This window comes from Echinops telfairi, unplaced genomic scaffold, assembly GCF_000313985.2.
Source record: "Echinops telfairi isolate 266 unplaced genomic scaffold, ASM31398v2 ScPeMD7_7420;HRSCAF=8458, whole genome shotgun sequence".
NCBI lineage: Eukaryota > Metazoa > Chordata > Mammalia > Afrosoricida > Tenrecidae > Echinops > Echinops telfairi.
The window spans coordinates 52,276,697-52,292,048 of NW_022111320.1; the positions used below are offsets into that span (position 1 = coordinate 52,276,697).

The 15,352-nt window shown below is 47.5% G+C and overlaps 1 protein-coding gene across 1 annotated transcript in view; it reads left to right on the top strand.

Annotated features, from left to right (window-relative positions):
• Window positions 1-15,352, top strand: part of DOCK3 (dedicator of cytokinesis 3) — a 340,151-nt gene that overhangs the window by 264,961 nt on the left and 59,838 nt on the right. The window contains exons 16-21 of the mRNA XM_045297414.1: window positions 925-1,031; window positions 1,452-1,623; window positions 1,961-2,058; window positions 8,664-8,747; window positions 9,724-9,824; window positions 11,183-11,264. Coding sequence (XP_045153349.1) covers window positions 925-1,031; window positions 1,452-1,623; window positions 1,961-2,058; window positions 8,664-8,747; window positions 9,724-9,824; window positions 11,183-11,264 — 644 coding nt within the window. The remainder of the gene's footprint in view (window positions 1-924; window positions 1,032-1,451; window positions 1,624-1,960; window positions 2,059-8,663; window positions 8,748-9,723; window positions 9,825-11,182; window positions 11,265-15,352) is intronic.

The following is a 15,352-nucleotide window of genomic DNA, read 5'->3' on the forward strand; positions in this document are numbered from 1 at the left end:
CAACAGAATTGTAAGGTTTCTCGGATGGGTGATACCTTTGTTCTTGGCTTTACACCAAAGCCTGTTTGTGATCCAAGTGGGTTTTTATGAAGGAAAGGACAAGTTTTAGGTTCTACAGTCTCAAAAGGGTTTACAACTGGGCACGAGCAACCTCGTGCAAAAGCACACCCACATGTGCGAAAATAGTGGGGGATCCCGGGAGCCCAGAGAGTGTGTGCCCTGCCTTTATTCTGGCCCTCCCTCTGGATGGTTGAAGGTATTGGTTGACACCATTGGCTGAGTTGAGCCCACCTGGGTGAGGTCATGAGCGTGGGCCCAGTTTGGACCACCCAGGTGCACCTCTCACCTGGCTCGGGGACTTGACTAGGAGCATGCTTAGTTTGTGGTCTTCATAGGCTTCTAATGGTTGCCTGATTTCTTCCCAACCTCCTTTAGGGGGCCTTTGCAGGCATGGGAGGGACATACCAGCCCCCTTTGTCTCTAAATCTAGCTACCTAACAGAGTTAACCTCCCTTTTTTGTTTGGAACAAGAAAACAAGGAGCTGTGCGTGAACTGGTCCTCAGAGATGAGCTGTCATCAAAGTCGTTCTGTGGACAATAAAAGCAGTGACTGTCTGAAAGGATCCCTTCCAGAGTCTCGGGGTGGATCAGCGCCAGAGCCATTCTCCTTTGGCTGTTTCCTTTGTACCCACTGCCCCGCTGCTCCCAGCCCGGGGCTTAGTGAAACAGCTTGTTGTTATTTCTGTTTGGGTCTACGTAGACTGGGTCCCTTGGGGGAGCATGGAAGCGTAGTGCACTGCGCCTCGTGCCTGCAGCCGGGGTGCAACCTGTGCTGTGACAGCAGTCAGGGCTGAAGGGCGAGGGTGGCGAGCACAGGAGGAAAGTCCACGAGAAGCGCAGTGACCACGGTGCCTTTGGTTGCAGCCAAGGACAAAGGGGAAAAGAAGCTCTTTGGCTTTGCGTTCTCTCCCCTGATGCGGGACGACGGTACCACGCTCTCTGATGACACCCATGAGCTCTACGTGTACAAGGTATGTTCTCAGGCAGGTGGTTCTCGGTGGGCAGCCAGAGGACCCAAGGCAGTGGACTCATCCATGGGTCATAGCCAGACAGCTGCAAGCAGGCTTTTATCCTCCCCTTGGCACCCACCCCCGTCGGTAATGCCCCCTCCACTTGGAAATCCATCACCAACCCCTCGATGCCTTCCTGGCCTTGGGTCGCACGTTCTCTGACCTGCTCTTGGAGCGCCTGGTGCTGCCAGCTGTTGCAGCATGGCCTCCCACTGCAGGAGGAAGCCTCGTGCCCTGCCACGTGAGCTGCGCCAGGCAGTGTCTGCACAAAAAGCACCGTTGCCGGAGGACCTGACACCCAAGCATGTCAGATTCCTTGGAACCGGATGTTGACACGTGTCCCCACTCAGGCAATGCTCTGTTTTCCGCGCTTGCCTGCAGTGTGATGAGAACAGCACATTTAACAACCATGCGCTGTACCTGGGCCTGCCCTGCTGCAAAGAAGACTACAACGGCTGCCCCAACATCCCCTCCAGCCTCATCTTCCAGCGCAGCACCAGAGAGTCCTTCTCCATCTCCACCCAGCTCTCCTCTACCAAACTCACCCAGAACGGTAGGTCATGCTGCCCACAGCACTCTCCTCTGCTCCACGCTCTGGTATCATGTTGAGGGAACAAAAAATAGCGCATTCCTCGTGTCATCGTTAAGAGACTTCTTTTCATTTGAGGTTGAAGGAATCACTGAGCAAGAGCAGGCCGCAGAGTGCTCCCCAGTCCCAGCAGCTGGAAACTGCATGTGCCAGAAAGTGTGGATTTCAGCACCAAAGGGGCTGTTGGGACCCTCGCAGCTAGTTCTGCCTGTCCTTGCAGCTTCCGACGGCCTTTGCTAAGAGAGTCTGCCCTTGGACCCCTGGCATAGGTGGGTGACCATCTTTTGTGCTTGCTTTTTAGTGGATCTCCTAGCTCTGCTGAAGTGGAAGGCCTTCCCGGACCGAATTATGGATATCCTAGGGCGACTTCGGCATGTGAGTGGGGAGGAAATTGTTAAGGTATGTACGGATTCTACACACTTCTCAGCTGCAGCCTGAGGGACGGTAGCCTTCCCCTGCTTCTGCCAGCGATGCCCGTCTCTGAAGACCATTTCTCCAAAGACAAGCAGGAGTCACAAAGAGATGCTTCCAGGTCCGACTCAGCTCGGCTCATGTTCATTCCCAACCAAGCCCGCGGTGGCGCGTCTCAGCAGTGGATGGCTGCAGGCAGGCTCTCTCGGTGAAGCACTGTCTTAGTCTCCTCAGAGTGCCTTCAAAGAAAGGTCCAATCCAAACCCTGGCTTCCACGGGCAGATCTACTCTGGGGCGGGGCGGGGCAGGTCAAGGCAAAGAGGCCGGCTCAGAAAGTCAAGGCAAGTGTTTTTCAGGGGTGGTCGTCCAGCACTGGGGAGGGACTTACTACGCAGAGGTTGTAGGGAAATTGGAAGCATTGTGATGAGAACAAGGCCTGGGAAGGTCCACAGAGGAATTTCTTTCTGTCACAGCAGTGCACCTTCCCATTCTTCACGGGTAACCTAAGGGTTCACGGGTATTTCAGCAAGTGCACGCACAGATGTGCTGGATTCCATGGGATCTGCCTGGATTGTGATAAGAGCTGCACCAGCCCCGATACAATGATGAAAAAAATCCCCCCAAAACTAGTCACAGCTTTCTCCTTCTGTCCACATTGCTCCATTAACCAGCCTTGTATTTAAGTCTTTGGATTCCTAGGCAGAAAAGTGTAACTGTAAGAATGCTTCCACTTGTAAGTCGTATAATAAACTTGAGGGACTCGGAAAAGCTCATGGAAAGGGCCCTTATATTGCCAAGTACTTTTCTCAAAATAAGCCCGGTTCTCTGGATTGAAAAAAGAAGTTCACTGGGAAACCTGACTCCTGCACCCTAACAGTCCTGATCATCCCCCTTTAGGCTGCTTTTGTTCCAAAGTTCAAAGGACATTTAAAAGCCACGTCATTTAAGTCCCTCAAGGGTGCTCAAACTGCTGTTTGACGTGGTGTGGGTAAAGAGCACAGAATTCTTCTGAGAGGGGTGAAAAACAGACAAAAACCTTACCGCCATGCAGTCGATGTCCACTCACAGCGCCCCTGGAGGACAGGGTGGAACTGCCCCTGTGGGTGTCCGAGACTGTGACTCTTTATGGGAGTAGACAGCCTCCTCTTTCTCTCAGGGGGCAGCTGGTGGATTCACACTGCTGACCCTGCCGTTAGCAACCCTGCATGTAACCAGGGCCCATTCATAGACACAAATGAGTATCCCCAAACCTTTAGTTTCATGGCCTATATTTAGGCGATAGAACAGTGCGTTGTAAACATTTCTGGCTTCTTTTGCATCCCAGACAGCAGAATGATGGGTAGTGTTGAAGGAATCCTCTCCGAGACAGCCCAGTGGCTTTAGACACCTGCCTCCCTGGAGGTCTCACCTCCCTCCCTTAGCTCTCCCTCTCCGCTTTCTTACTGTGTAACTCTTGGACCACAAACCCGGCCGTTCATCTGTGAACACACCCAACACTGCTTGTCACTTTGTAGCTGCTGGTTTTGTCTCATCTTTCCTTCGGAATCCACACTGAAACATCCCCACCGAGACTGTAACCATCTGGAAGGAAAGACGTAAAATGAGCCCATGTCGCGTTACCCAAGATCAAGAAAACCCCACAGAATCCACAAGGAAGCTAAGAGATCCAATAAATGAATTTAGCAAAACTGCAAGATACAGATTCAACACACAGAAATCCAGTGGAATTTTACATATCAACAACAAGCTTTGTGACTGGGACATTAAGGAAACAAGTCCATTTACAACAGCATCTAGGGCAGTGGTTCTCAACCAACCCCATGTCTGTCATACTGCTCCTCGTGCGCTGGTGACCCCCAACCATAAAGTTATTTCTGTTGCTCCTCATCACTGTCACTTTGCTACTGTTATGAATCGGGCGACCCCGCTCATCTAAAGGGATAAAATACTGGGACCAAATTTAATAATTTATTAAGTTTTATTTATTTAATAAACAAAATAAATAGGACTTCTAGTACAGTATTGAATAGTAGTGGTAAGAGGAGTATCTTGTGTTGTTCCTGATCTTAAGGGAAATGTCCCCAGTCTTTGTACATTGAATTTGACTTTAACTGGATTTTTCATAGATACACTTAATCATATTGAGGCACTTCCCTTCTATTCTTAGCTTGTGAAGGGACTGTCTTATGAAAGGCTGTTGGATGTGGTCAAAGGCCTTCCTGGCCTTGATTGAAATGATCACGTGGCTCTTGCGTGTTGCTCTTCTGTTGCTGTGGTAGATGGCTGTACATGGGTTTATTTTCTAATGTTGAACCCTTACAGGCCACTCCGTGTGGGTGAGTCACCTTTCTAACATATTTCTACCCTTCAGTTGACCAGGATTGCCTGAGCTTGTTACTCTGTAGGCATGGGGTCTTGGTCGCCGTGTGGGTTCTGCTTGCCTCACAGAATGAGTGAGAAGCACACCTTCTCCTGTTTCTGAACGTTTTGAAGGACTGAGGTCCATTCTTCTGTAAATGTTTGTAGAATTCTTTGGTGAAGTCCCTTAGTCCAGGACTGCTTTTTCGCAGTAGGAGGGTAATTGTTAGGACTGATTCCATCTTGCCACGTTAGGGTCTTATAGAGATGCTGTGCTTCTTCATGAATCAACATTGGAAATTTGTGCTTTTTTCAGAAATTTGTCTTTTTTTCTAGGTTATCTAATTTGTTGGCATACAATTGTTTGTGCTATTCTCCTTTTATCCTTTTTTATTTTGTAGGGTGTGTTGTAATGTCTCTCTTCTCATTTTCATTTTTAGATAAGTACATCTTAATCTCATTCATTACCAGTCTAACTTCAGGCTTGCCAATTTTATTGATCTTTTTTTAAAAATTAGCTTCTGAAAAAAAATTATCTTCTGTAAATGATGGCAACAAATGTACAAATGTGCTTGACACAATGGATTGTGATAAGAGTCGTATGAGCCTCCAGTAAAATGATTTTTTTTTTTAAAAGAAGTGGGGGAAAAATTAGCTTCTAGTTTCATGCTTTTTCTCTTTGTTGTTGTTCTCTGTTTCGTTTATCTCTGCTCTGGTCTTTGTTATTGCCTTACTCCCAATAGTTTGGGGCCTGGTTTGTTCTGCTTTTTCTAGTTCTTGGAGTTGTAAAGTTACATTATTGATTTGCTGGCTTTCTTCTTTTTAAATGTAGCTGTTTAGATGATTACTGCTATAAATTTCTCTGTGAGCACTGCCTTTAATGTATCTCATAAGCTTTGATATGTCATGTGTTCATTTTAATTTAATTTTAAGTATTTTCTAATTTCACTCTTGATAGCTTCCTTGACCCATTTGTTGTTTAATAGTTTGTTTAGTATTGGCATGTTTTCCGATTTTTCTTGCGTTTGTAACTTCTAGTTTCACCCTTTTGTACTCAGAGGGGATACCTTTTGTGATTCAGTCTTCTTAAACTCACTGAGATCTCCTTTGCGATCTAACATGTGTTCTCTCGTGGAGACTGTTCCTGTGCCGTGGAGAAGAAGCATCTCATGCCGCTGTGGAGGGCTGTGCGCCGTGTGTCCTCTAGGTCTATGCTAGACAAGTCTTGGTCAGGCCTTCAGTCTCTTGATTGATCTTCTTTGTAGACAGTCTGTCCGTGGTGGACAGCAGGGCGTTGAGCACAATGGCTGTCATAGACCCATGCTGTCCCCCGTCACTTTGTCAGTGTTTGCTTGTCATGGTTTGAGAGTCTGGTCGGGTTCATCTGTGTTATACTTACTCTGTTATAAAGTCTCCTTCTTTTTCTAAAAGATGTCGCCTTAAAGCTTGTTTTGCTGCTAATTAAAATCACGTTCCCAGATCCCCCTTTGCTTTCTATTTGCATGGAATATTCTTTCATTCTTTTATTTTCGACTCTTTGTATGTGTATATTTGACCTTAAAAAGTGTCTCTGGTAGACAGCATATAGGCGTATCACTTTAAAAATCTATTCTGCCACATTCTACCTTCTGACTGCCATGTTTAAACCATTTGCAGCCACTGTGATTCCTGATGGGGAATGACTAACTCGTGTTGTTACATTGTGTATTTTCAGTGTCTTAACCCTTTTTGTCCCACATTTTCTCCAATACTGATGACTTGTGTTTCTTGATTTCTTTCTATAATGAACCATTTTGATCCCTTTATCCTTTCCTTTATGTGTATATTTCTAGATATTTTCTTTATGGTTACTTACCATCAAGATTACATTTAACATCTTACATGTATAACACCTTAATTTAAATTGATGTCAACTTAATTAACATACAAAACTATGTTTTGTTTGGAGAGAATCATATCCCTTCCTCCCCCCACCCCCACCATTTAGGTTGTTACTACCTTTTACATATTTATACATCCTATGCCCTGAAGTATAAATTCATACTGATTTTTATACATGTGTCATGTATACAACATGAAAGACATTACTAGACAAAAAGCCTTGGAACTTGTCCTTAAACTTAGCGTTAATTGAGGCTGGAGTCCATGGGTCTGAGAGAGAGAGAGAGAGTATGTGTGTGTGTGTGTGTGTGTGTGTGTGTTGTCTTCCTGTACTGTCTACTGCCCTTTTCCCTACTGGAGAACCGACTCCCTTCAGTTGGTCTTTAGGACAGATCTAGTGGTTGTGAACTCTCTCAGATGCTATTGATATGAGAATGTCTTAATTTTACTCTCATGCTTAAAGGACAGTCTTGCCGGATAAGACATTCCTGCTGACAGTTCTTTCGTTGGCATTGTAAAGGTATGATTTCATTACCTCTAGCCTCCTCTGAGAAGTCAGCTCTTAATCACATGGGGTATTTGATATCGATTATTGCTGCTTTCAGGGTTCTCTTTCCGTTGTAGAGTTTGATTATAGGGTCTCCAAGTGTCAGAATATGGACTTTGGGGTTTATCCTTCTTAGAGTTTGTTGTGCTTCCTAGATTTGTAGATCTGTGTCCTCTGTCAGATTGTGGCATGTGTTAGGTATCATTTCTTTAGATATTTTTGGTTACATTTCTTCCTCCTGGGATTTGGATGACGGTTGTTAGTTTTTGTTTTGCTTTATCTCAAAAAGTTTTATTGGGACATAATCTACATATGATGCAATTCATTCGCTCAGTTGTATGAAGAAAGGTTGTGCAGTCATTACCACAATCATTCTGGAGCGTTTTCTTCATTCTTGGCCGCTTTGTTATTGGCTCTCACACACTTGTGTTGGTGGATTTGAATCCACTCGGCTTTTGTTGCTCCTCAGGCTCTGTAACTTTGGACTGTCTCATCCTCTGGATCACTGTTTCTTTCGTCTGCTGGCTCAAATCTGTTTTTAATACTTCTAATGAGTATTTCATTTCAACTAGTGTATCCTTCAGTTTCAGGACTTTATTTCATAGTGTCCACCTCTTTATGTAGATTCTCATGTTATTCTTGTGTCATTTTTTCTGAATTCCTTTAGCTCTTTGAGCTTGTTTGACATTGTTGTATTCTGTTCCTCTCTGTTTATTATTTGAGTTTCCATACATAGGACTTCTTTCTCTCCATCTAGGTTTTGGAATGGGCCATCCTTTCCAGTTTCTTTGTGTGTCTTGTAACCCCCCCCACCCCCACCCCCACCCCGTGTCCTCAGAGTCAGACTGTCCTCACAATGCTCAGTACAGGTCTGTGAGAAGGTCCTCATCACCGAGGTGTCTTGTTATTTTTTGTAGAAGCCAAGGCATTAGACGAAGTGGTAACTTTCTCAATGCTCTTGAACCAGAATTGCATTTGATGGCAGTATGTGCTCTGAGAAACTCCTAAGTGGACCGTGTCCAGACGTTGGCCTGACCGAGGTTTCCATTTCCCCACAGTCCCCAGACAGATGAAAGACGCTCACCCGACTCTCAGAGCGGCCCCGACTTCACTGCCCTGCTTTGTCAGGGCTCCTTCGGCATCTCTCCAAAGTGGATACTACATAGACCACTTTCAGAAAGATCCCTCGGTCCCTCACTGCCATCCTCTCCACTGCTCTGCAGCCTCCGAGTCCCACCAGAGTGTAAGGCTGCCTTCAGTCGAGCCACAACTTGCTATCTGAACAGTCCGTTAGCAAAATCTGTTCGGTTCATTTCAGTCGTGGGTGAGGGCCCGCACCAGGGAACCGGAAAGCCAGGTGTTGGCTGAGGGTTTGGAGTGGCTGCAGAGCATCGCAGCTGCCTGCCCACCGCACCAGAGAGGGCAGGTGGAGAGGCCTCGAGGCCGCTGTCCATGGTTTCAGAGACTGAGAGTGGGCCCTTCCCAACACACAGGAGAGCTGTGCCTTGGCGGTGGTGTGGGCTCAGTTTGGGGAACTCCGGGGCTGTTCTCTGCCGCCCCAGGAGGCAGAAGGGGGGTACCAGTGGACGCGGTGCTCTGCCTGTGATTTAAGTTTGCAGTTCCTTGCCTGGAGTGCCTACAGGGGAGGAGATGGGGTTGTGGGGAGGGTCAGAATCTTAGATCTGCGTCGCGACATCATGCCAGGACTCCCGGAAGATGCGTTGGGAGCTAAATGCATTTCTATATTGACCTTGGCCTTCTGTGTAAGAGGCTCCAGCCTGAGCCCACCCTTCTTGTGCCGTTTCAGTTTCTGCAGGACATCCTAGATACGCTCTTTGTGATTTTGGATGACAACACAGAGAAGTACGGCCTGCTGGTTTTTCAGTCTCTGGTAAGACTTTTCGTTGTTCTTAATGATTCCTGTCACAGATTTCAGAAGCTGTAAGGGGGCAGCTTATTAGCTGAGTCAGCATGGAGTGTCGACGGCTTGCAATGGGAAAGAGATAGGAGTGTCACCCAAGGAAGGTCACCCAACTAACCTTCCAGGCAGACACCCTCCCTACACACACAGTACAAGCTCCAGCTTGAAGAACTTACTGTGGTCCGCTTTGGACCTCGGCTGTGCAGTCTGGGGTTCTCGGTGTCATCAGTAACCTGGGGGTTTCCTTGGCCTTGCTGACAGAGAAGCCTGTGAGCTTAAGTAGAAGCAGAAACTCCCCTTTGCTAGTCTGGGTATCCCCTGTATCCCTTTGTGCATCTATGTGGGAACCAGACTCGCAGCTGAATGCAAGTGGACCGTGACTTGAGTGGTGAGTGCATTTTACTTGGTATCTTCAATCCCTACAAGACGTGTGTGTACTTAAAGAGAAGCAGACACTCTGGTCTGCCTGGGAGATGCGGGAAGAGGTGAGAATTGAAACACACACCTGCCTAGCTTGCACCTCCGGCTCTCCGAGGTCTTGATTCAGTGGCTGGCCAGCCCTGTTACTGAAGGCCAGCCTCTCATAGGCTGATTTGGATCACACTAAAATCCGTTTTTCTGTTGTTTGCAAGTTGTTGAGGCACGCAGTGTGTGTGCCACCGACATAGGCATTCTTCTGTTGTCCCTGGTCTTTGCTGCCCCACTCAGCCCGATGCTGCAGGGAGAGGCTCAGGATCATCACATTTGAGCTCCTGGTCCGTGGGACTCAAGTGATAGGAAGAGGACAGGTCAGAGAGACACAGGTGCAGAATGGAAACCGTGCTCTGACTGCCCGAGCAGACACCGCAGAAAACACGCGAGCTGACTGCTGTTTGAGGAAGCGAGCGCCCCCGCTTCCTGCGGGGCATCCAGTGGACCCTGCTGACCGTCCCTCCATCTCTCACAGGTGTTCATCATCAGCCTGCTCCGAGACATCAAGTATTTCCACTTCCGGCCGGTGATGGACACGTACATCCAGAAGCACTTTGCTGGAGCCCTGGCGTACAAGTAAGCTGCCCCTGGCATCACCACTGGGCCCCGGGTCTGAATAGAAATACAGGCTTCAGGATAGTTTAGCTACAACCAATTAGGTCACATGTCAACCCACAGTTTACTGTGTGGCTGCCACACTTTTCCTTCTAAGAAACAGTAACAAATCTGGTGAACTTAAGCCTTAATTTCTAGGATGAGAAACAGGTGATAAGCTACATATAGTTGTAAAAATAAATGCAGCCCCAAATTAAAGAACAGTCTGTAAGAGAGAACACACAAATATAGGTTCCCCCAGTACCCCAAAGTACAGTGTTTCTATGAAACCTTTCCTAAGCCAAAATGGTATAAAGATGCTGTCACCTCCATTGTATGGAGGAAACGTGTTGAGCCTCCTGAGACCTGGGAAGTAACCTACTCGATCAGACCAAATCGCCCATAGAAGCGTAGCTACCACCACGTGCAGCATTCAGTTCCGCACCTGGGCAGGGCGCTGACAAGGCCACACTCACGGCTCCCCACACGGCAAACACTGAACGCCAGATTGGCACCTCCTGGTCATCTCGCTTCTCTCAGCAGAAACCTGTGCTAATGTGGCTCTCTTGTAAAAACCAAGTGGCACAAAGCAAGCCTTTGAAAAACCAGGGTTGCCTGGAGGGCGGACATTCGCAAACCTCCACAGATTATCTGAGAAAACATTGTTTCTCCTAACAGAGATCCACCACACGAGGAGGCTACAGCACTCCGAGGTTCGGGGCTCACTGGAGACAGTGAGCACTGTGCTCAGTGCTTTCCATGTGGCGTCCAGTCCACTGCGTCCATGATACCTGGAGGGTACTTGGACTGCCTCTTTATTTTGAATGAAGAAAGTGAGAGCCATTCAGTAACTTGCCCGAGGACACAGAGGCAGAAACGGACAGGTCTCCAATGCTTGACCACTGAGCTGTACTGCCATGTAAATACGACCCCAGTCCTCCCCATTCCACGGGGCTGACTTGGTCCTAAGGAACTAGGACAGAGAGATAAATGGATACGTTTGTTCAGAGCCTGCTATTGACTGCTATTTGCTGCAGGTTCTGCAGACACAGAGCCAGTGTAAGTCTCTGCATAGACTCCATGGTCATCCCAGGGGACATGTGCGTCAGGGCTGTGCTGCTGCTGGAGCGTGGCAAGTGTCTCGGAGCTGGAGATGTCCTCCGGTCTCAGAGGGCACAAGGGCCTCACCACCGACCCTGAGGGAGTCCTCGCTCTCCTCCCGCTCCCGCGCGTCAGCAGGCTGTCGATTCCTGTGTGGTTGCTGCAGGAAAGTGAGCATTTTAGGCTGCCTTGCTTTTCTATTAACGTCGTGGGTTTTCTGGAACTGCCCTCTTTCCCAGAGAGCTCGTTCGCTGTTTGAAGTGGTACATGGACTGCTCAGCAGAACTGATCCGGCAGGACCACATCCAGGAAGCCATGCGGGTAATGTACTGAGCTCATCGCACATTAAGGGGACCACTCCTGCAGTGTGCGTGTGTGTGTGTGTGCGTGCGTGCGAGGAATCGTGTATGTTATGTGTGAGGACACTGTAGAAATCCCGGCAAGCTGATCTGTTCTCAGCAGTGACCTCCTTAGACCTTGTACTTCCCCTGTTCCCACCATGATTTTGTCCCGGAAGGCCTTGATCCCACGTGCTTTTATCCATAAGCAGGATGATGAGCACAGAGCGCCTGGCCACCCTCCCCTGGGCGATTTTTGCCAATAGTATTCCGTCTTCCCGCCCCCTCGCTGAAGTCTCATAACCCTCTCTGACCTGTGTGTCGATCAGTGGTGCCAAAGACTCAAGTTGAGATCGTCAGTCCTTCTCCTTCCGCCATAGTCCTGGACACTGCTCCCTAGAACTGTGCTTCGGGAACAGGGCGCGTTGGCCACACTGTGCCGTCGTGACGAGAAGGGAACCTCAAAAGCTTTGCCGTGGAGGATCCTGGGGTCCTCCAGGGTCCAGGCCCCTGGTTGGGACCTTAAGACACTCCCCTGCGTGGACTGGTTCCATGACCAGGCAGTCCTGTGCTGTGCTGGGCAGCTTCCTGCCGTCACTTACCCGGCTGCTGCCATTTTTGCTGTCTGGAGCCGCCCATGAGCAAGCTCACCTCTGGTTCCACAAGTGAGCCTTCTTACCCACAGCCTCTGAGGAAATTATTGCATCTTTTTGGTACTCGTTTAAAATAAGTCCATGCTGTGTGTGTGTGTGTGTGTGTGTGTGTGTGTGTGTGTTCTTGTTTCATTTACTGAGATAGGGCACCCTGGTGACCAAAGCTAAAGTATCAATATGATTTTTAAGAAAATGATAAAATGCATGGTACTCATATAAATTAGTGTGATCATGTGTGTGTGTGTGTGTGTGTGTTCTTATACTTGAGTTATTTTTTCTTTGGCTTTGTTTTTTAACCATCTCTTCCCTCCCCCAGGCCACTCCCCACCCCCCCACCCTCCGCCTTTCCAGTTAGCAATAAAAGAACAGTAGAGTATATCTGCTTTCTGTGTCCTCATTGAATATCATGCTCACTGTCATTCATCGGATGCTGTATCAACCACTGGGAATCCCAGAGGTACCCAGGTAGAGACAACTTGGCCTTCATAAAACTTCCATTGAAGTGGTCAAAAAAGACAGTGTCCGTGTAAAACAGATAGAACCGAAAGTCAGTGAAGAAGTTGATGAGTACTGTGACATGAACACACCAGAGTTATGGGATGGACCAGTGGGGAGAAGGAGAGCAGGTTAGATCAACTGGAGAGATTGCCTCTAAGGTGAAGTCAGTGTGAAGAAGAACTGAGGACTTTCGATTCAGGCAGAGAACCGCGGGTTTAGAATTTGGTTGTGCCCAGATTATTGGACTTAATCATCAAGTCCTTTGAACAACTCTATTAAATATGCCTCAGGAGCTAAGGGGTGAGAACCCAGAGAAAACAGTGTATGGCGCACATAAGAATACCAGTAGAGGAATAATAAAAGTGAACCAAATAGAAATTGTGGCATTGAAATTACAATGACAGAAATGGGGGGAGGGGTGGCAGACAGAAGAAGCATCAGCAAATTTGAAGACAGGAAAATTGAAATTACCTACTCAGAGAAGAAGAAAGAGAAGATTGAAAGACGTGAAGACCGCCGAAGGAAACAGTCAGATGGACTAGCATGCACCTGCTGGAATCCCAGAAGGAGAAGAGAGAGAGAGAGCAAGGGGCTGTTTTAGAGTTAATGACGTCCCACAAAATACATGTTTGAATCCTAACTTCGATACCTGTAGATACTGTTTCCTTTATAATAACGTTTTCTTCATTTTTAATGGGCAGTGTCACTGTAAGTTGTGTCTTCAACAATCATTGTTGAGATAGAAGAAGCTAGTAAGCATGAAGACAGAGGAAGTCGGATGGCACATAAAGATCGCCAAGGAACAAGTCCAGACAAAAAGACAAATATCCTCCCTGAGAGCGACCAGAGTTCTCCCGCAGTCTGGTACCCTGGAGTCAGACTTCGCGCCTCCCGTAGTGTTTCTGACAAAGCAGCACTGAGAAAGGAGAGGCGGAGTGGATGTTTGAACAAAGACAAGGAGTACCCAAAAATGTCCCTGGAAAAAAATGGATTTAAAAGATAAAAATAAAAAATAGACTTAGCCCTCAACACAAGCTCCATCAAGTTTAAGACACTTTTTTAAGCGATGCTACCAGTCATTTGGCCCGTTCCTAAAGAGCTGAAGATCCTAGGAATTTAACCATGTCAACAGGACATTAAATAACATAATCTTAAACAACAAATGGGTCCCAGAACAAATCACAGGGCAATGAGACAATATGTGGAGACACATGAAAACGCAGCGTACCGAAATACATGAGCTGCTGTGCAGTCACTGCTCGGAGGGCAGCTGATAGCTGCGAATCCCTGCAGTGCCTATGTTCAAAGTGGAAGGTCTCTGTATGTATCTGTCTGCTCTCAGTAGGCATCGAGCATCGACAGAGCATACAGGGGCCAAGTCATGAAAACTTCTAACCAAAGAACTGAGACGGTCTTGAAAAAGAAGCCGTTGGAGAGCTCACACTTTCGATTTCAAAACTTACCGCAAAGCTCCCAGGGTTTGCGTGAGGATAGGTCTGTAGACCGACGGAATAGAACTGAGCGTCTAGAAACAAACCCCTGTTTCTGAGGTTGATTGGTTTTCACCAAAGATGTGAAGTTTGTCCAATCAAGAAGGCACAGTCTCCTCAACAAATGGTGCTAGGGAGACGAGCTATGACGCCAGGACCCCGTCTTATGCCTTATCTAAAAGTTAACACAACGGATGAGTTTGTAAAAATATAAAAGCCTTAAAAGAACGTCGATATTACGCTTCATGACCTTGAGTTTTGCAAGGGATTCTTAAAGGGTGACAGCCAAGAAAATCAATAAATTGTACTTCATCAAAATGAAAATATCCAGAAGATACAAAGGAAGAGCTCTTAGAACTCAACCACAAAAAAGACACACACACACACACACAGATCCAAGTAGAAAAATGGAGAAAGGCTTTAGTAGACATTGCTGTCCAGGAAGCACATGAAAGGATGATCAGCACCTTTCCCATTACACAAACAACAAAACCTGCTGCTGTGCAGGCAAGCCTGCCCGAGGGACCCGCAGCACAGACTGGAATGCCCCTGGGTTTCTGGGGCTTCCTGGTAGAAGCCTATTGCTTCCTCTTTCTTCCAGGGAACAGCTGGTGGTGGGTTCAAACCGCCAACCTTTCAGTTAGCAAGAAATACGTACCCCCCCAACCTCTGTGGCTTCTCATTAATCTTTAGGGAAATGTGAATCAAAGCCACGTTGAGATGCCACTTCACACTCACTAGGCTAGCTGTAATAAAAATATTTTTAAGGTGTTTAAGTGAGAAGTGACAAGTGTGGAGAGGATGTGGAGAAATCGCCACTTGCATTACTGTGGAAATGTAAAGTGGTGTAGCTGCTGTGGAAAACAGTTTGGCAGTTCCTTGAAAGACACAGAATTAGTGCACGAACCAGTAATTCTACTCCTAGGAATTGACCCAGAATAATGGAGAGAAAGCATTCAGGCAAATACTGGTGCAGGAGTGTTCCTGACAGCATTATTCACGGTAGCCAGAGTGGAGACCACCGAAATGTTCCTCAGGTGGTGAGCAGAGAGACAAAAAGTGGGGCATGTGTACAACAGCATGTTCTCCAGCCGTAAAGAAAGCTGACGCGTGATGGCGCGGGCGAGTTCTGGGAGCACTGCCTGGTGGGCGCAGAGCATCTGTTTGGGGATAAAAGTCTTTCGGAAGCAGATGTGGTTGCACACCACTGATCGTGCACCCAGCAGTGGCCGAAAGGGCACGTGTTTACATCGGTCCCCCCACAAGTTAGAGGAACAAAAGCCCACGAGGAAGAAGAGAAGGTTCTGCAGCCGCCTGTGGTGATCACTGTACAACTCTTGTTGAGATGAGTGAGTTCCTGAACTGTATGACGTGTGGGTGAAGGGCTCATGGAACTGTTAAGGAAGGAACTAATGACGAGGCAAACAGAA